This window comes from Pecten maximus, chromosome 16, assembly GCF_902652985.1.
Source record: "Pecten maximus chromosome 16, xPecMax1.1, whole genome shotgun sequence".
NCBI classification, from domain to species: domain Eukaryota; kingdom Metazoa; phylum Mollusca; class Bivalvia; order Pectinida; family Pectinidae; genus Pecten; species Pecten maximus.
This window is the reverse complement of record NC_047030.1, coordinates 24488856-24509431: the sequence shown is the minus strand read 5'-3', so window position 1 is coordinate 24509431 and position 20576 is coordinate 24488856. Positions and strand designations below refer to the sequence as shown.

At 35.1% G+C, this 20576-nt stretch overlaps 2 protein-coding genes across 7 annotated transcripts in view; one reads left to right on the top strand and one right to left on the bottom strand.

Annotated features, from left to right (window-relative positions):
• Positions 1–10389, bottom strand: part of LOC117344845 (cyclin-D-binding Myb-like transcription factor 1) — a gene marked incomplete in the record, with an annotated part of 12197 nt that extends 1808 nt beyond the window's left edge. The window contains 4 exon segments of the mRNA XM_033907693.1: positions 42–267; positions 1487–2072; positions 7420–7991; positions 10288–10389. Of these exon segments, the coding sequence (XP_033763584.1) occupies positions 42–267; positions 1487–2072; positions 7420–7969 (1362 nt within the window).
• A 23-nt stretch (positions 10390–10412) lies between these two features.
• The window catches only part of LOC117344844 (cilia- and flagella-associated protein 74-like), a 37552-nt gene continuing 27388 nt past the window's right edge, over positions 10413–20576 (top strand). For 5 of the 6 annotated variants that reach the window (XM_033907689.1, XM_033907692.1, XM_033907690.1 and 2 more), the window contains exons 1-11: positions 10413–10531; positions 11789–11966; positions 12400–12534; positions 14070–14168; positions 14672–14776; positions 16114–16287; positions 16872–16982; positions 17805–17907; positions 18520–18677; positions 19456–19588; positions 20311–20424. In XM_033907689.1, the coding sequence (XP_033763580.1) occupies positions 11803–11966; positions 12400–12534; positions 14070–14168; positions 14672–14776; positions 16114–16287; positions 16872–16982; positions 17805–17907; positions 18520–18677; positions 19456–19588; positions 20311–20424 (1296 nt within the window). In that variant the 5' untranslated portion in view covers positions 10413–10531; positions 11789–11802. Of the gene's footprint in view, positions 10543–11788; positions 11967–12399; positions 12535–14069; positions 14169–14671; positions 14777–16113; positions 16288–16871; positions 16983–17804; positions 17908–18519; positions 18678–19455; positions 19589–20310; positions 20425–20576 lie in introns of all 6 variants that reach the window. The other variant, XM_033907688.1, reaches the window with a different exon arrangement.

The window sequence follows — 20576 nt, the reverse complement described above, 5'->3', positions numbered from 1 at the left end:
AGTTACCTGATCATGACTATCTGAATTTTATATATAATTACCTCCTCTTTCGTCCAGGTTCCTTTCCTCCTTTTACCATCTTTAATGACTTGATAGTGATCGAGCACACTATTTCTTGACCGGTTCATGTGATAACCAATGATTGTCCATTGATTACCGAACTTTTTATGCAGACTGAGCAAGGTTTCTTCTTCTTCAGGTGTGAAAGGTCCAGTATTCCATGCAGGCAATATTTTTCTGGCACGGTCCAATACGCTTTCAGGTAATCTAATAATATTGTTAAAATCTTAATATGAATGTAGTGAACTAAAGTTCAAGCTGCAGACAGTACTACTCTTGGTCAGGAAAACTTCAGTTACCAATATCAATGTCAGTCAAAATAAATGTGATGAAAATTTATATTATGATAACAACTTAGATCCTGATAAATCATAAAGTTGTCACATTACTTATAAATTACCATATAGGCATATGAATAATTTGAATTAATTGAGACTAATTTGACTTCTTTGGAAAGTTTTTTTCTATTGAGGATAACTTTGTCATTTGTTGATAGAGTTTGATGAAATTTTGAGTGGCAATGGTTGGTACCTTTACCCTTCAGAATATGTATTCATTATGGTCCTATGTTATCATTTATAGGTAATATGATCAGGTAAAAATGGTAATTAAGGTGAAAATTATGAAAATATTGAATAACAATGCCCCTGTGTGTGTTTTTACTGCATCAAATATAGTTTTGACATGTACACTTATTAACAACCAACAACCAACTAGAGCAAAAATTCCAAAACTCAATTCAAGTCTTACACCAGGTAATACAGGTAAATCACACAGTTAAAATATGGAAAAAAACTGCTTTTAATTTCAAGCCTAAATTTGGTATCTATTAAAGTTTTTGGTCCTTCTGAGGATAGCATTTAACAACATGTTCTACTGAACTTCAATAGAAAAAACATGTAGATAGGCTAATTACTCATTTTCCGCAAGCCATTGTGTTACACTCCACGAACCCTTGGCACATATAGTGGTGTTCAAACCATTGCATCCTGGAATCCCAGGGCATCCAATCAAAGTGTGCCTTACATTCAGACCTGGTTTCGTTATGAACAAAAATTGAGGGGCCCAGTACAGAGTTACATCATCGATTATGTCATGGCATTTTACCTAAAAAATAGAGACGTACAATATTTGGGGAAACATTCAGAGTGTCTCAATGTTTGTTTGTAAGCATCATCAATGAAGTACATCTGTACATGTAATGCTTGTTTCAATTAGTGAAAAAAATCATGTGGAAAGGCTAAAGGGTGATAATTTGGAACCTCCGCTAGAGGGCCAAACCTGACTACTATATCTACCAAGAGTGTACTGTAATCAAAATCCTTACCTAGCGAAGATGCTATTTACTAGATATAGGATTATTTTACTAGATATAAATATGGTAACTTAAATTTTCTTCTAATATTCCTTACACACATATACACACCTTCTTAAATTACCAGCAAGTTCAACACAGAAGTTGCTGTGCTTGCGAAACTTCCTCGCCTTGGCCCTGTCTGCTTTTGTACTTGATACAAATTGTTCAAATAACAATTGCAGGAGGAAGTCGTTATCCATTTCCATTGCATGCTCACTCTTAAAGGCTTCATAATTCTTAACCAAAATACTGTCTTCCTGCTGTGTCCATTTTCCAACACGGATATTTATTCCCATTTTTTTGTAAGATTTAAGTTCACTTTGCAAACTTGAAATTTTTCCATTGTGTACAATAGCTGCTTCCTCATCAGTCAAAGTTAAAGGCAAGGCTAAACTGGTTGATGGTCGTTTCTTCTTTTTTGAACTTTCTGATGAAGATTTTCTTGTCGCAGAATCTGGATCTACTGAAGATTGTTCATTTTCATTGGAATCCATTGTTACTGAGGATTGTTCATTTTCATTTGAATCCATTGTTTCATCGGAATCCATTGAATGATCAGAAAAACATTCTGCAGGATCATCCATAAGATGTGGATTTTCACAACTAGGTTTTTCCATTGGGTAGTCGAGTGCTGAGCAAAAGGAGTGGAAAATTCCTAAATAAAAGATATTTAAGATTAGTGAATATCAAGGGTTCATATATTTAGCCTCGTATGTATATTTGGTATGTATTATATGTAATATATGAAACAGAGAAATCTACTTATAATTAAATCTGTTTGTTTATGTATATATGTTTAACATATAATAGACATGAGATCAAAGAGAGATCTTCGCACCAACCATTGAATAATCTTTATTGGTTCTATATGCAAGATGTGTCTTTTCTCTACTTTAAGAGATCTAAGGAAACCTTTAATTTCTGTGAATTAGAATAGCAGTGTACATATGTGCTACACTTCAACTGTCAGCCAGTTATTTTGTTTTCTGGATCAGACTCAGATTCAAACTGTCACAACTATCAAGGGGAACGTTACCCTACATAGGAAGTTTGAGAAAACACCTTCCAGCACTTCTAAAGAAATTGTGATAACAAGGATTGTTTATTGATGGACGGTAGCAGGATGTCAGATGGATGACAAACAAGAGATGGAAGAGTAATTTGAATCATACCACATTCAGTAAAATCTCATTAAGAATTCATTTTCTAAAATGGTAGTTTTAGTCAGCAGTGGGTATATATATTGGGTTGTGACTGGTCAGTAGTCATTAAAATGCATTTAAAACCAATTTCAAATTTGACCTAATTGTATATAAGTTCCCCTTTTAGGATCCTATAGCTACTTCTCTTCCCCCATGGGTGTTACCAGTCTCATTGATAAAACTATGTTGGTCTTCCACCAATGATGTTTCAGACCATATATAGGTTCCAATATTTTAATCCACTTGGGCCTATATAAGGAGGATTCGCGTTTTATAGCAAAATTTTAGCCAAGGTCCCAATGCCCCACGAGCATGCATCCATTCATTCCCTGTCATGTTGAGCTAGTCCGGGATCACTGTCCGAATGCCAATTCCAAAAATTTTGATCAGTCCAAATTACGTATATGTAAGACAAAATGTGGGTAATCAAAATTTGTGGAAGTCCCACAGGAACATCATAGCGGAATTAATATTAGTCCAAATAATACTTCATTTGAACAAACTTTAAAGCCCTTCACCCCAGCATGCTACAGGCCCAATATCAAGTCCCTGGGCATCTTGGTTATTGAGAAGAAGTTGTTTAAATTAAAAGTTGACACTGGACGGACGATGAACGCCGCACCACGGCATAAGCTCACTTGCCCTTCGGGCAGGTGAGCTAATAAGATAATTTTGGTGCACCGATTCATCAATGTGCTAATCTATTAAAATTCAGAATGCCCTAAAATTTGAGTGCTCCAAATAACGTACGTGTACAGTAATTCTGTGTTTTAGCGAAAGTTGATATATACTGTTTATCTGGACAGTGTAATTAACAGTTATTATTGTCATTTTTGTGTAATGCTCGATGTTCACTCGAAAGAGAATGTTTCAATTTCTTACCTTTTTTCTGGTGTGTCTCTCTACTGCCCTTATCAGGCACGTCATCATCTACTGGTAATTCATCTGAATGCCGTTTTCGCTTTTTTGATTTCTTGTGTTTTTTCTTATGTTGATCTACACTGTCCATACCAGCTATATCATTATCTCCATCTGAATGCTTTTTTCGTTTAGACAATTTCTTCTGGTCTTGATCTACAGTGTCCATACCAGCCAAATCATTTTTGCATCTGAATGCTTTTTCTCTTTTCGACTTCTATGTTTTTCTGGTGTTGATTTACGCTGTCGTACCATGTTATTGTGTCTTTCTAATCCATTTGTATGGGTAATCATCTTCATCTGAATGCTTTTTCGCTTTTTCTTTTTTTCTTAGAGATTTACTGAGAGTCAAATCCTCACGTAATCCCTCTCCTCTGTATCATGAATGTTGAGGAAACAGTGTCAAATTTTGATCAGTCCAAATTACGTATATGTAAGACAAAATGTGGGTAATCAAAATTTGTGCAAGTCCCACAGGAACATCATAGCGGAATTAATATTAGTCCAAATAATACTTCAAAGACTGCATCTACTACATATATATATATATATATATATATTGTGCAACTGTTCCATGTTCTATGTCTATATGTGATCGTTTGTAATTTAATTGTGTCTTGATAAAGGGGCAGATTGCCTCGAAAATTTGACAATTTACTTGTCTGTATATACTGTCGTTATTACTACTTGACAATTATATTGAGTGCCATGTGGAAAAGGATTATTCCGTGTATATCCATTTCACAAGATGCCCGAGTGTAATGCTACAAAGCGAATATGCAAGGAAGAAATGTTTGTTAAACTTTTCAAACCGGCACTTAATGATTAGAAATTGGTGTCGTTACACCTTAAAATACAGTAACGTAATTTTTACCTCCCCATTGTGTTATTGATTGTATTACGTCATAATGTTGTTACTAAGCATTAAAAAGTAATCGCCTGAAGATAGCCAATACACGGCTTGAAAACGTTAGCGATATTCAACCGGAATTGTCTTGTTGTGTCATTTATGTTTACATATTTAAGCGATACACAATGTCACCATCAAGTTGAACTATATATATATATATATCATAGTTTAAAATATAAATTCAACACGACAACTGTTGTGTTTCGCTAACGTTTTCAGGCCTAACGCCCATCTTCATGCGATTCATTTATTAACGTCTTGGTTACCACATTATGACGTCACATACAATATAATAACACCAAGGGAGATAATGTTACTAATTACTAACGTTATCTCCCCTGGTGTTATTATATTATATATATATGATGTACTTAAACAGACCAATTACTAACTAATGTCCAAGGTTTGTGCATCAGTTTTATAAATCATGGTACCAACACAATGGCTATACTAGTACTGTGATTGTACATATTTAAGCAGTAAATCTTATTTTAGCACTTCATGTGCTAGAAGCACTCATTATTGTGCTAATGGCACTTTTATACAGGAGGCCCAATGAGCCTGTATCACTCACCTGGCTCTACACCAACTTTAAAGTTGATTGAGGTCATTTCTACACATACTATGCTGATTACCTCTTTATTCAAATATCAGTGTATGATTGGTTTTTCATATCAATAAATTTTCTAGTCCATTCCAGCATAATATTTGCCTAATATCAGGTTTCAGACACTCTAGGGTATCGCAAAATTATTGTTTACAGATTTAAGCTGATTTCACCCCTGTGACCATGAATGTGTAGGTCAAGGTAATTTATTTGAACAAACTTCATATCCCTTCACCCCAGCATGCTACAGGCCCAATATCAAGTCCATGGGCCTCTTGGTTATTGAGAAGAAGTTGTTTGAAGATTATAGCCTTTTTGACCCATGCGGCCTTGAATGAAGGTCAAGGTCATTTATTTGAACAAACGTCATAGCCCTTCACCCCAGAATGCTACAGGCCTAATATCAAGTCCCTGGGCCTCTTGGTTATTGAGAAGAAGTTGTTTGAAGATTATAGCCTATTTGACCCATGTGGCCTTGAATGAAGGTCAAGGTCATTTATTCAAACAAACTTTGTAGCCCTTTACCCCAGCATGCTACAGGCCCAATATCAAGTCCCTGGGCATCTTGCAGTGGTTATTGAGAAGAAGTTGTTTGAAGATTATAGGTTATTTGACCAATGTGACCTTGAATGAAGGTCAAGGTCATTTATTTGAACAAACTTAGTAGCCCTTCATCCCAGCATGCTGCAGGCCCAATATCAAGTCCCTGGGCCTCTTGGTTATTGAGAAGAAGTTATTTGAAGATTATAGCCTATTTCACCCATGTGACCTTAAATGAAGGTCAAGGTCATTTATTTGAACAAACTTAGTAGCCCTTTACCGCAGCATGCTACAGGCCCAATATCAAGTCCCTGGGCCTCTTGGTTATTGAAAAGAAGTCGTTGGAAGATTAAAGCCTTTTTGACCCATGTGACCTTGAATGAAGGTCAAGGTCATTTATTTGAACAAACTTTAACAAACTTTAAAGCCCTTCACCCCAGTATGCTACAGGCCCAATATCAAGTCCCTGGGCATCTTGGTTATTGAGAAGAAGTTGTTTGAAGATTATAGCCTATTTGACCCATGTGACCTTGAATGAAGGTCAAGGTCATTTATTTGAACAAACTTTAAAGCCCTTCACCCCAGCATGCTACAGGCCCAATATCAAGTCCCTGGGCCTCTTGGTTATTGAGAAGAAGTCGTTCGAAGCTTAAAGCCTATTTCACCCATGTGACCTTGAATAAAGGCCAAGGTCATTCATTTGAACAAAATTAGTAGCCCCTCATCCTAGCATGCAACAGGCCTAATATCAAGTCCCTGGGCATCTTGGTTATTGAGAAGAAGTTGTTTGAAGATTAAAGCCTATTTGACCTATGTGACCTTGAATGAAGGTCAAGGTCATTTATTCGAACAAACTTTGTAGCCCTTTACCGCAGCATGCTACAGGCCCAATATCAAGTCCCTGGGCATCTTGCATTGGTTATTGAGAAGAAGTTGTTTGAAGATTATAGGTTATTTGACCAATGTGACCTTGAATGAAGGTCAAGGTGATTTATTTGAACAAACTTATTTATTAGTAGCCCTTCACCCCAGCATGCTACAGGCCCAATATCAAGTCCCTGGGCCTCTTGGTTATTGAGAAGAAGTTGTTTGAAGATTATAGGTTATTTGACCAATGTGACCTTGAATGAAGGTCAAGGTCATTTATTTGAACAGACTTAGTAGCCCTTCATCCCAGCATGCTGCAGGCCCAATATCAAGTCCCTGGGCCTCTTGGTTATTGAAAAGAATTTGTTGGAAGATTAAAGCCTTTTGACCCATGTGACCTTGAATGAAGGTTGAGGTCATTCATTTGAACAAACTTTAAAGCCCTTCACCCCAGCATGCTATTGGTCCAATATCTGGTTCCTGGGCCTCTTGGTTATTGAAAAGAAGTTGTTGGAAGATTAAAGCCTTTTTGACCCATGTGACCTTGAATGAAGGTTGAGGTCATTCATTTGAACAAACTTTAAAGCCCTTCACCCCAGCATGCTACAGGCCCAATATCAAGTCCCTGGGCATCTTGGTTATTGAGAAGAAGTTGTTTAAATTAAAAGTTGACACTGGACGGACGATGGACGCCGCACCACGGCATAAGCTCACTTGCCCTTCGGGCAGGTGAGCTAATAAGATAATTTTGGTGCACCGATTCATCAATGTGCTAATCTATTAAAATTCAGAATGCCCTAAAATTTGAGTGCTCCAAATAACGTACGTGTACAGTAATTCTGTGTTTTAGCGAACGTTGATATATACTGTTTATCTGGACAGTGTAATTAACAGTTATTATTGTCATTTTTGTGTAATGCTCGATGTTCACTCGAAAGAGAATGTTTCAATTTCTTACCTTTTTTCTGGTGTGTCTCTCTACTGCCCTTATCAGGCACGTCATCATCTACTGGTAATTCATCTGAATGCCGTTTTCGCTTTTTTGATTTCTTGTGTTTTTTCTTATGTTGATCTACACTGTCCATACCAGCTATATCATTATCTCCATCTGAATGCTTTTTTCGTTTAGACAATTTCTTCTGGTCTTGATCTACAGTGTCCATACCAGCCAAATCATTTTCTGCATCTGAATGCCTTTTTCTCTTTTTCGACTTCTTATGTTTTTTCTGGTGTTGATTTACGCTGTCGATACCATTGTTATTGTGTCTTTCTAATCCATTTGTATTGGGTAAATCATCTTCATCTGAATGCCTTTTTCGCTTTTTCTTTTTTTTCTTATGAGATTTACTGAGAGTCAAATCCTCACTATGTCTATAAACACTTTCCCCTCTCTCCTCTGTATCATGAATTGTTGAGGAAACAGTGTCATCTTCATTGTCATTGCACATCTTCTCTCCATCTTTCTGTTTCTTCTTCTTTTTACTAGATCTCATGTTGATGCCGGCCATCGATCTGGACTCTTTTGTTTATCTAAAACATAAAATTTGGAAATAAAGAATTTGAGTAATTTCATTCAGTGTAATTGATATTGAAGACTTGCATCTAAAAACTGGCAAAGGATACTTTTTCCAATTTGGGACCTTTAAGAATCAAATCGCTTCAGGAAAAGTGCATGATACAAATGTATATGCATACAAATGTATGCTGCATACGCAATGGTCATCTGAATTATACCTTTATTGTTTCATTTTCAACCCATGTGTACATGTCCACCCACACAATTTACTGCGTTTAATTGGAACTTTATCATTACATGTACTCTAAAACATACATCTGAAGGGTTATTGGATTGATGGAAATGGCTGTTCGGCATGTACATACTATAAAAATTGTCTTCAGCTCTAGAATATAGTCATTCTATTGAACACAAGTGTATGTTGGATGTTACAGATTCTGGCTGTAGTCATTCATTCATACTAAACTTGAAAATTAATTTGTCAACCACTCTGGCCTAACACTGATTAATTACTATAAAAGAAATTACTTTTGTTGATGATAAACTTACTTTAAAGACCTATACTATGTTTAAAAATTTTGTTGAACAATAAGTCCCAGCGCCACATTTATAAAACAAGAGGCCCAGAGGGCCTGTTTCGCTCACTAAAGCGAGGGTCTATACTGACGGAATAAAACTCCTAGATAGAACTAAATGGGTGTACATGCATGTTCTGCCGACTGGGGTAAAATATCTCATTTATCTATATATGTAAGGTAGGTGTTATGTCACATTGATTTTATTGTATTTGCACCAAAATCTTAGAGACACCAAAAGGTGTCGGAAAATTCCATGTTTTCATATAGTAGTGCGCTTTGGCCCTACGCCAGACATGGTGTAGGGGCCAGAGGAAACTTGGGCCAAAATGTACACTTCATCTTTATTAATCCATTGATACTGTAATCCAACAGAATTTCGATATAGTATCATAAACTGTATATAATCCGACAGAATTTCGATACATTATCACTTGTACAAGCTGTATATATAATCCGACAGAATTTCGATAAAGTATCACAAACTGTATAATCCACCAGAATTTTGATAGTGTCACATGAGCCATTTTCAATATTACACATTGATTTTGATACCTGCATATTCGATATTAATTTCTGTGCTCCCTCTATTTTCACTTTCCTTTCTGGTAATTTTAACACTGTTAGAGTTGTTTCTACTAAGAATGTCACTTGATGTCAGATTGCTGTTGGTCACTGGTGCGTTTGTAAGCACGTACAGCATTTGAACTGAAGATCTTGAGCTTTCAAGGGAATTCACACTCTAGTATCCATTCTCTCAATATCCATTGAGCACTGAACAATTAAGGTTTTCATCATCAGCAGACAAAATGTCCGACAAAAGACTGTTTTTCATTTCAAAATTTGAGCGGTTATTTTCCTGCATGTCTAATACATCATTAAGAATAGTATCGGTATTAGAACCTTTACTTGATCACTCCACAACAGTCAACTGTGTTATAGAAATGGTATCAGAATCAGACATGTTGCCTCTTCAGTGTTCCCCTCAGAAATGACCATATGAGAATTACAGTCTGAATTCTGATGTATAAAACAACATTGCATGAAATGCTCATGCAATTACTATATATAGCTTGTTACATTTCTAACCTTTACCTGTCCAAAAATATTCATGGTTAATTAAACACACATTGCTCATAGCATTACCTGTAGCAGACCAATATTATTCAAGGTTTAATGCATGAACTGTTTATCAGGCAAGCAAAGAATAATTCCATTCTTTAATAAAAGTATTATTAGCTTTCAAATTATATCAATGGTACGTGCACTAAGTGCAACACATGGGTTATGTTTTAAGTAGGAGAAGGTCTTCAAGCTGTCTATTCTTTGAAATAATGGACTGGACGAGGCTTCGGCCTCGTCCAGTCCATTATTTCAAAGAATAGACAGCTTGAGGACATTCTCCTTTACGGAGTAATGTGCATGCACTAGAGAGCATTTCACTGACCGCATGGATTCCTCGACTTCGTCAAAAGAAAGGCCTTAATGCCGTAATAGCGAACGTACATCCCGTAAGATAAATACATTAATACCATAACAATGTATATATATAAACATTTGAGACACATGCATGTTATTCGGATGAAACTTTTGCTTATCCTAGCTGCATGATCATCTAGACTCCGCTTCTACATTATCATACATTCAGATGGCTAATAAGAAACGAAACCACGGGGATTCATATACAACAGAAGTTGTCACCTAAATTGGATGCAGTGTTTTGAGTACATATTACCCTTTTTTGTGAATGTTAGTCCTAGAAATCACATGGGGCTGATTGTCGTCTTAACCAGACACGAGCACCTGTTCCATAGAAATGTAAAGTCTAGAGGTGTTCCGAAAAGGCTCACGCGAGGGTATCCGAATTAGGCTAATTCTCGCGAGAACTTGTTGCTACAGGCATGGCGGATTGTATACAAATGGAGTCCTGACTTTGTTACCTTCGTATGCTACATGAAAGCCGTATAACTTTACAGATTGTAAGTTGCATGTGCGTACGCCTTTTAGCTAATTGGTGAGAAACTTCGAACACATGACATCGTTCTAGTATTCGTCCGTGTGTAACACACATCAGTGATGTTAACGAAACATAGGCCTATCATGAAGTGCACAACATCAGCTACAGAGACTGGGCAGCGATCATGATACATTTTATTGATAGGCTGAAATAATAAGGAAATATCATTTCTGCCATATTTAAAGGATCAAAAACGACTTTATGCATGTAGAGCTATATGATGCCACGTAATATCATTTTGTCGAAATGCCCACTTTAACCAATTAGGCTGATATACAGTGTATTGTATACTGTACATTGTCGGCATACATAAAAAAAACTGTGTTTGTCTTGGTAATACATGTACTGTCAGTATACATGTCAATCCTGAAGTAATTTTCTACTGTATGTTCCGTTATATGATAACTATACCAAGGTTTTTAATTTATATACAACATTTAAGTCTCTTAAATGTTATATAAATTAAATGTATACAGACCGGCGAGTCACATCTACATTATGTTGTACCCATTATGTTGATGTTTCCACAACTGCGTGATCAGACTGATACAGTAGATATAAAACTCAAAGTGATGTGAAACGATCGTTACTAATAATATGGAATAGATAGGTTTAAAAATAATAGTGGTGAAGTACATGGATGTGGTGATTTTCCCTAATTTAGTAATTATACACTTCTCCCTGAAGCTATTTATATAATTAGCGACTCTGCAGATACAACATCTGATGAAAGAGAGTTCCAGAGTGGTATGGATATTGGAAGAAACTGTAAATGTAGTAATCTGTTTTAGTTTGGAAAAGTTTGGTACTGCATGGCAGAGATAAGCTAGAAGAGCAGATAGAAATGGCCTGAGGTTTCATGTGTGCTTGTAGGGATTATAAGTTGGTGGTGTATCTCATAGAATATGACTGTTCACTTTTTAAGTGACTCAAGATTGTCTAACAAAGTCATCCTTGAGGTGTTATGATGTCTATTATGTAATGAGTATAGATATACTCTGTACCTGTTTCAGCTAATGACCGTTGGTAATTAGATGAGGTCCAAATACTTCAATAGATATTTGAAATCCTTTTGAACTGTTCAAATTTGCCAATATTTTTTGGACTTAATTTGTTAATTTTAACACAAATCTGGTATCAATTAATGAAAGGTATGCTAACATCATACATTACATGAATATCACTTTAAAAAAAGTATATATTTGTTCTGCTTTGTCAGATGAACAAAACAGAATGATGGAGGATCAAAACTATGGTCAGATGTATGGGGGAGAGGAGTATATGGGAGTAATGGCAGGCGATGACTTCGACGATAATGGTATAATAGACTGTGATGACGGAGACGATGATGATGGGATGCTGGACCTGGGATCAGAGGAAGAGGAATCAGTAATTGAGTATGTTTTTCATAGAGCATTGTAGATCCTTTTCTTTGTATAATTTTATAATGTGTTTAAACTTCTTTTAAGCAATTTCCTATTGTTAGGGTATTTGTGCTTTTATCAATCAATATTTTTTTGTAACCTTCAGTATTGTGGTGAAAGTTAAAGATAATTATATAGGATATATCAATAACGATATATGGAAATATGGCGATATTGACAAGTGTATTTTACAATCACACAAGGACAGTATATGTATTGTGTCACCTCAGAGAAATCGATCATCTAGCTTCCCCGGCCTATACTTACATTCACAAAAATATATATTTATGCATAAAGATCTATTTCCTATTCAAAGTTTAAAAGGTTTTTTATTAGTGAAAATTGATGATGATGATGATGATGATGATGATGATGATGATGATGAAACTCTTTGTTGTTTGTGCAGAGAGCCGACTGTGTCGGCTCCTGAGGTGGAGACCATATCTAAACAGGAGCAGCTGCGCATGATCCATCTGAGGAGTCACCTCAACCAGCTTACTGAAACAGTGAAGCACCATCGGTATCTTACAGAGAAAACCAGGTACTACATTCATATGTCTATAACTGCCTCTCTATGATAGATACATTTATCTTACCAAGAAAACCATGGACTACATTCATACACATACATGTCTATAAAGGCAATTCTAGGAAGCAGAGATAAATGACCTTTTTATTACATTTTTACCAGTGAAATATCAAAAATTATTCATTCTATAAAAGTGATACTAGTGAAAAATATCATACTTTGCTGATTTGACCAATCAAATATATGATTAGAAAATACCAAAATAATTGACCAATCAGAAAGCCTGATATATATGTTAATTAGCACCTGGACAGGGGGAACTACTTTTTTTGTTTACAAATTATCGCTGTAGGCCTAGTTAGCATACGGGGAAGGTTTTTCGTTGATAAAAAATGTAATAAACAGAATATCTAACAGTGTCTTCAGTACTACCAAATATATTTCACTCGTGTGGCTAATATTTTGATATTTTTCACTCGTGCTGTGCACTCGTGAAAAATATCAAAATATTAGCCCCACTCGTGAAATATATTTGGTATTACTGAAGACACTGTTAGATATCCTCTATTTATGCAGAACTTTGACCTTTACATTGATGCTCACATAAAAATAAATTTTGTTCCAATCAGAATTCAAACCTTTAAAGACAGTGTTTTAATTGTTAATTGATCATGATGGCCTTTAGTGCAGTTTCTAGTTTAGTTTAAATCTAGGATTTCTTACAAATATATGCGGTACGTTACTCCACGTTGATCTTATATATATTCTACATACTATGGAAAACACCAAGTGTTTTATGCTACCATATTAAATTCTGTATGCTTTGAGTCAAAGTTATTGGTTTATATATACAGAATTTAATATGGTAGCATAAAACACTTGGTGTTTTCCATAGTATGTAGAATATATATAAGATCAACGTGGAGCAAGACAATCATGAATGAAATGGCAATTTTCAGCTGGTTTACTTAACTGTAATAGCCATACTTTAGGTGCTTGATCTTATCACCAAATAAATATTGCATGTAAAGTAATATATCTCTTGCGTCTTAAAAAAAATGCTAAGTATATTATGCTTCAAGTTCATGGTCAACATTGATATTTTCAAAAAAAACAAAAAAAAAAAAACAGAAAAAAAAATGAAAATTTTTTTTTCTCATAATTAATAAAATGAATAAAAGTGTTTTTCAACATTTGAGTGTCGATTTAGATGTTTGTAAGCTGTAAAGAACACTAAAGATAGATTGCCAATGATATATGTAGGCTATGAGAGTTTCCATTAATAGATTGGTTTGAGAATTTGTGAAAGTTTTCTTTTAAGGTGACAGGCTTATAAGGTAGGGAAGAGTATGACCACCTTTTTTAGTCGCCATTTTTTGTTTTGTTCAAAACATATTTTTTTTGTACTGAATCAACAATTTCAGAGAGGTGCAGAAACAATGTCGAAATAAGAATGAGTGACATTAGGGTCAGAAAGACACAAAGTATTTACTTAGATTTACTGTTTGTTAAAAACATAATATTTTTCAATGAATCAACAATTTCAGAGAGGAGCAGAAACAATGTCGTAACAAGATTGAGACGTTGGAGTCAGAAAGAGACCAAGTGTTTACAGAGATACAGGGCGCAGAGTCAGACGACAACACGTATGTACAGAAACAGTTTAATTTAATTTAACCCCGATTCGGGAAATGTACCAAATCGGGATTTAGGGGAAATTTTTATTGCTTTTCCAGGCACTTCCCGCGTAATCCGGGATGGTTGACACCTCTGGAAACTCATAATTTATAGCCAAACTTATCATTATGTTACTATGTATACTAAAGATAAATTACAATAATTCAAATTATTTATCTGAAAATGGCGGTGATATTTTTTGATATTATAAATTCTATGAACTTCTTCAAGCCGAGTGTCCATTCATGTTGAGGAAGTGGATATGATATTTAAGTACATGTACATAAATAGGAAACTGTATTAACAGATTTTTCAAGGTATCTGAATATTGCATTATACAAATTTTACAAAATTCCTTTTGAAGTTGATAAATGAACTGTCATGTAGTCAGAAGGAGTAAGCTTTTGATTTAAATCATAAGTACCAGTATTTTACCATGTCCTGTTAAAAAGATTATATTGTTGTATTACAGATCCGCCCTGTATCGCCTTAGGACTCAGCATGAAAGAATTTGCACTGAAATAGAAAATGAACAGAAACTGGAGACTCTAATATCAGAGCGCCTGGAGAAAGAAGAGTAAGTGTTTTATATATATATACACTGTATATAGATCTTCTTATATTCTTAGGTAGCACACTACAGTAGGACAGCCTGGCGATGGGCAATTTTTCTGTTAAGCAAATAACTCCTGTATTATGATATGCATAAAAAATGAAAAAATAAATGTACACTATAATTGGTATATTCAGTATGAAGAAGTACATACAGGCTTCACATTTGTTAAAACAAAAATGAATAAATTGGTTCTGGATTTTAAATTTCCGGATTTTCCGCAAGTGTGTTTACACAGGAAATTTAGTTTTGCCTACAGCGAAAAATGGATGCCCACAGTAAAGGTGAGATAGCGAAAAAACTTAATTTACAACATATGTCAAAACAAGATTAATTCTGTCTTTGGGATAGAGATATTTAATTTTGAATAGGTTTCAGAAAAAAAATTGTGTAGAGAATTGTGTCATTTTGGGTCAAATATTATAATATTTTGCAATTTTTGAGCATTTTTTAAGCTGTTACCATGGTATTCACAGCTCTAAAAATCACAGAAAATATCAGTTAACTTATCCTTCAGAGCTGTATCAAAATTGCAAATGTTGTACAGATTACAAATATATATACTTTATTAGAGTTTATATGTAGGGTTAACTGGCAATGTTTATACATATCTAAGACATGTGCCATATTTTTCAAAATTGGGCATTTTTACTGTACACTGCTACCTTAGTAATAATGACAGCCTGGTCTATCATGGACATCCGGGATTCAAAGGAACTCACATTCATTGCACGAGTTTATCAAATAAATATTTTTTGTCTATGATGAAGTGTAACCTATGAATTTTGTATGGTACATGATACAACACAAGATGTTTACAATTTATATTTTTATTAGTCCCCTAAGAGGGGGGGGGGGGGGGGGCTATAGTTTTTCCATTCCGTCTGTCTTAAATGTATGCAACATCAAAATTTGTCAGCGTTCTAGCAGCTTCATTTCTTGAGGTATTTTGATCAAACCTTAAAGAACTCACAGCTCTCTGATATACATGTACTTTGATTATTAAATTGTTATGTAATATACAATATATAGTAATGATTAATAAAAAAGACAAATTATGGTTGTGCCGATGAGTTCTGGCCACAAAATATATATCCCAAACTTTTTGACAAATTCATATGAGATTTTTGTTTGATACATGTATATGTACATAAATTAATTTGGATTTACATTTAAGTGAACTGAAAAAGGAAGTACCATATTTTACCTTGTATAAGCCCATGCGCTGGGATAAGCCCACCTATTTATTTTCACATTTTCTCTGCTTACCTCAAATGATGTCTTGAATTTTTACCTTGTAGGTATGAGTTGGCTAAGGTGGATGTGGAGAGAGGCAAGTTTTTACTCCAAGAGGATGAACTTATTAAACGCGAACAACAACTGGCCAAAGAGAAAACAGACATGGCACTTAATCGTCTGCAAAAGGAAGAAATGAAGGCCAGGAAAGGGGAGGAGATTCTTCGAAAACGTGAAAAGTTTGTTCATACATGAATTCTTTATCTAGCTTTAGTATGTTTAAGGGGGGGGGGGTCAAGCAATAGCTCATTCTCATTCAGTTAGAGCGCTGGCCGGCCACATAACCTCAGGTGAAGATCCAAGGTGTGTTGTTCGACGCTCCCTACCAGTGTCAGTATGTGTTTCTCGGGAAACTGAGAAGTAGGCCAGTCTGTGGTGTTGTGGTTGTGTCCTTAGGACAGACACTTTACCATAATTGGTCTGATGGCATGCAACATGCCTCCCTTATGTTGTTCAGTGTGGTAGTCACCAACTACCACAAGGAAACCCCGCCTCAGAATGCCCCTGGCTGTTCATCGTGCGATAAACACAGCAAACAAATAAGCAGTATGTGTAAGGAACCTTTCATAAGCTGTAGGAATAATGGATAAAATTTACAAGGATTCACAATAATTTCTAGGTAAACTTTGAAATCACATGTATAATAGTTTGTTAAGTTGGAATTTATTACTTTGTCTATTCGTAATATAGTTATTTTTGCTGAAACTTTTACCTGTAGTCAATGAAGATGATATATATCTTGGTGTTATGTCTGATTTTTCAGGAACTACGTGGAAGCAATACAAGCACAGCATAAACAGCAGCAGATGTGTCTGGAAAACGCCCAGAAAAGTCACGAAAAACACAGTAAATACCTGAAAGAAACTGTTGCTAAGTAAGTTTATAAACCAGCTGTTTTAAGTGAAAATTTACATTCATATTCTATAATGCAAAAAGGTTTTCCTCTCTGTCTTGTATATACATATGTATACATAAAAACAACAACGTTTGTCAGCACTCAATCTAGTGGCTTCATTTCTTCAGGGATTTAGGGAAATTATATCTCAGATAAGTTCGAGATTCAGGGTTGTTCAAGGTCAAGGTCACCATAACTATTTTTAGAAAGCCCTTTGTCAATACTCTAGTGGCTTCGTTCTTTGATAGTTTTTGTTCAAACTACACACAATTTAGGACCATGATATCTTGGACAAATTTTAGTTTCAGGGCAGTTGGTCAAGGTCACCATTTCTATTTTTAGAAAATCATGGCTTTTGCTCTTTAGGTTTCATTTGGGTCAAACTTCAGACACTTGTAAATGACCAGGGGCTGGTAGGGGACATGTATTACTTAAGCGATACTCAGTATATGCTTGTTTTTCTATCTGAACCAGTTTGATATTAATCAGACCATTTTTGACAGTCATTGATCACATTATTTCCAGCAAAATACATGTATACCATAACTAAGAATACAAATACTAAGCATCTACATGACTGAAGTATGCAAACTCATGTAAAATGGACAAACCTTTGAAATTGTAAGAATTTGTTTAACAAAATCAATTACCATCATTCGGAAACCTTGAATCCCTGCTGTCATTCAATGTTCTAAAACTTTAAGACTAACATGCAGTAATGGGATTGATTATCAGGCAAGAAGATGGAAAATTGAGAGGAAACATTGTCTAAATGTCAAGTATGTAAAATTTACATTTCAGGCATAAAGTGCGTCAAGAGGAAGAAAATATCCGCTACAAAGAGAACATGCAGAAAAAGATGGACATGCTGCTGAAACTGAAAGGAGATATAACAGCAAACAGAGTATGTATACACACTGGCAGAATAGCAGGCCTATCACTGTGCCATTAAAACGTTCTTTTTTTTTTAGAACGCCAATGTGGCACAGTTGTATAAGCTGCGGGTATTTCTGGCTAGGCGATTGGGTGCCGTAGATCATGAGTTCGAGGCCCGGTCAGGGCACCAGTCATAAAGTTGTCTTCCTTCGTCAATTTGTGTTACTATGTTATATATCAAATATTTAGCACAATACATTGTATATCATATGCACTATGTATTGGTGATCTGAAGATATAGATTTGAATTTCCTGTCATAGTTGTACTCGATGAATATATATATATATATATATAATATTAATAATAATAAAAAACACAAACCAGAAAATCACAAGCGCCTTCACATGCTTTGAGAGCAAGCTCTTCAGGTGAAATGAAATGTCATCACTGTGTGTTATGGTTACATCATATCTATAACAGCGGAGGTCATGTAGCACAGTGGTAACACACTCGTTTTTCACCTATAGCTAGCTATAGGTCACAGCAAACAGAGTATGTATGTCCTGATGTTCAAGTGTTTTTTTTGTGAGACTGATTAATTTGAAGAAGAAATTTATTAATTATTTGTAATTTTTGTAGGAAAATCTGAAGGCACTTCATGCTCGGGACAAAGCCATGGAAAAGGAGGAGAAACAGAAGGAGGAGCTAGAAAGACGCAGGATATTGTCAGAAGGTGGAAACCCAGATGAGGTCATGCTCATCCGTAAACGCATCCAGGATGTTGAGCGTGCTAAAACGTTCGTACAGTAAACCTATTGAAGTTGTTGAAACGCAGTTCCACAAATCATTGAATTTTTAGGAAAATCTGAATAAATCGCATGATGTCAAATGAAATAATATAACAACACTGTATATATTTTCTCAAAATGTAAAAAAAAATAGAAAAAACATTTTTTGTGAGACATATTTGTTTTATGTTGACATGGTTTAATCCATCTTCACAAGCCATGGCTTCTGATTACGTTACGATTACGAACCCATGGCAGATATAGTCGTGTTTAAACTGTCGCACCCTGTGTTTAATCAATTGATAGAAGTTATTGATCACATATCTCATCAAAATGACACGAGCCTCCATGTGTGTTTGTAAACATCACAGATGAAGTATCGGTAATGTTCGTTTTGATTGGTAAAATATTTCATGTGTAAAGAGACGTGGTAATTTCGAATCTCTACTAGTACTAGAGGGCCAGAACTGACGACCACTGTATATGCCAAGGGGTTCGTGGAGTGTAACGTAATCAGAAGCCTTGGTTAGCGAAGATGGGTTTAACCAGATTTCCTACAATTAGGTTTCTTTTAATTCACTTACTGCAAGAAAACTTTTAAATTATTTTCAATTTTTGGAGTTTTATTTTAGGAGATTAACACAGCCTTTGGGAAATGCTGCCATACTACTAAATTATAGGCATAGATTTATCCCTAATACCATAGTACAAATGATTGACAGTTAAGACTAGGTCCATTAAAATGAATTACAGATAATTATACTATATATCATGTATCTTGCTGCAGGGATTTTCATCTGGACCAGAAATCTAAACAGGCAGCCATTATGGATAAAATCCTGTTGGAGGAAGATCGCATGCGGAAAAGGAAGAAACAGTTACCCAATTTATGGGTTGACCCTCAGAAGGAAAAGACAAAGGTAAAAAAAAAAAACCCAATAAAATTTTAATGTCACTATTACTTTTTTTAACAATCAGTAACTGTTGTTAAGGATACTTCTGTTTACTCTACTGTTCTATTATAAGCATTGTAAGTTATTCATGCTCTGGATAGTCTTTCCCGTGTGAGTTATGTCCCTTGACAACAATGACTGCAGATGAATCAAACCACATTGTCTTCATTACTAGATGAGATTCTGTTCCTGTACGAGTGACTGATTGACATTAAACACTACAGCTACAAATTGTCTAATTTTATGCTGAAATGACCTACAAATTGTCTAATTTTATGCTGAAATGTCTTTCTTGTCTAGATAAAGCATAAGATACTGTAAGCATACTTTTTTGGCGTGCTCAAATTTTAGCATAAAAGCTAATTAAAATGAATTAGCATAATTATAAATTAGCACATTGACAATGCTCGCCATATAAACCATTGTTGGTTTGATACACTACATTTAGCTCAATCAAAATTTAATGAAATTCTTCCAGCATGAAAAATTGCTTAAATAAGGTTACCACTAAAATATGTACAGTAATGTGATCCTGTATAAATTATATACCTTATATTTTCCAATACATCCTCCCCCCCCCCCCCCCCTCCCAAATAAATATGTTAACTTTTATCATTAAAGATAATTATCTTAAATTCGATCAAAATGTGTTTACAATTAAAATTATGCTGTAATCATATCAATCTCAGATTGTGGGACCAATGAAGAAAAAACCTCTGAGGGTATTTAAGGAGATGGATGGAACCTCGTTGTTTGATGAGACAGAAGCTGGCGGGGTCAGATTTGACATGGCTGAGATTGAGGTATATTAACATTCTGATCACAGTAATAAATTATTATCTCCCTTTGTATGATATTTTTAATTTGCCATATAGGAGACAAATAGAACAACATGCCTTTCATGAATGGATTGAATAATTAACAAAATTGTTAACAAAAATATCGAAATCTATAT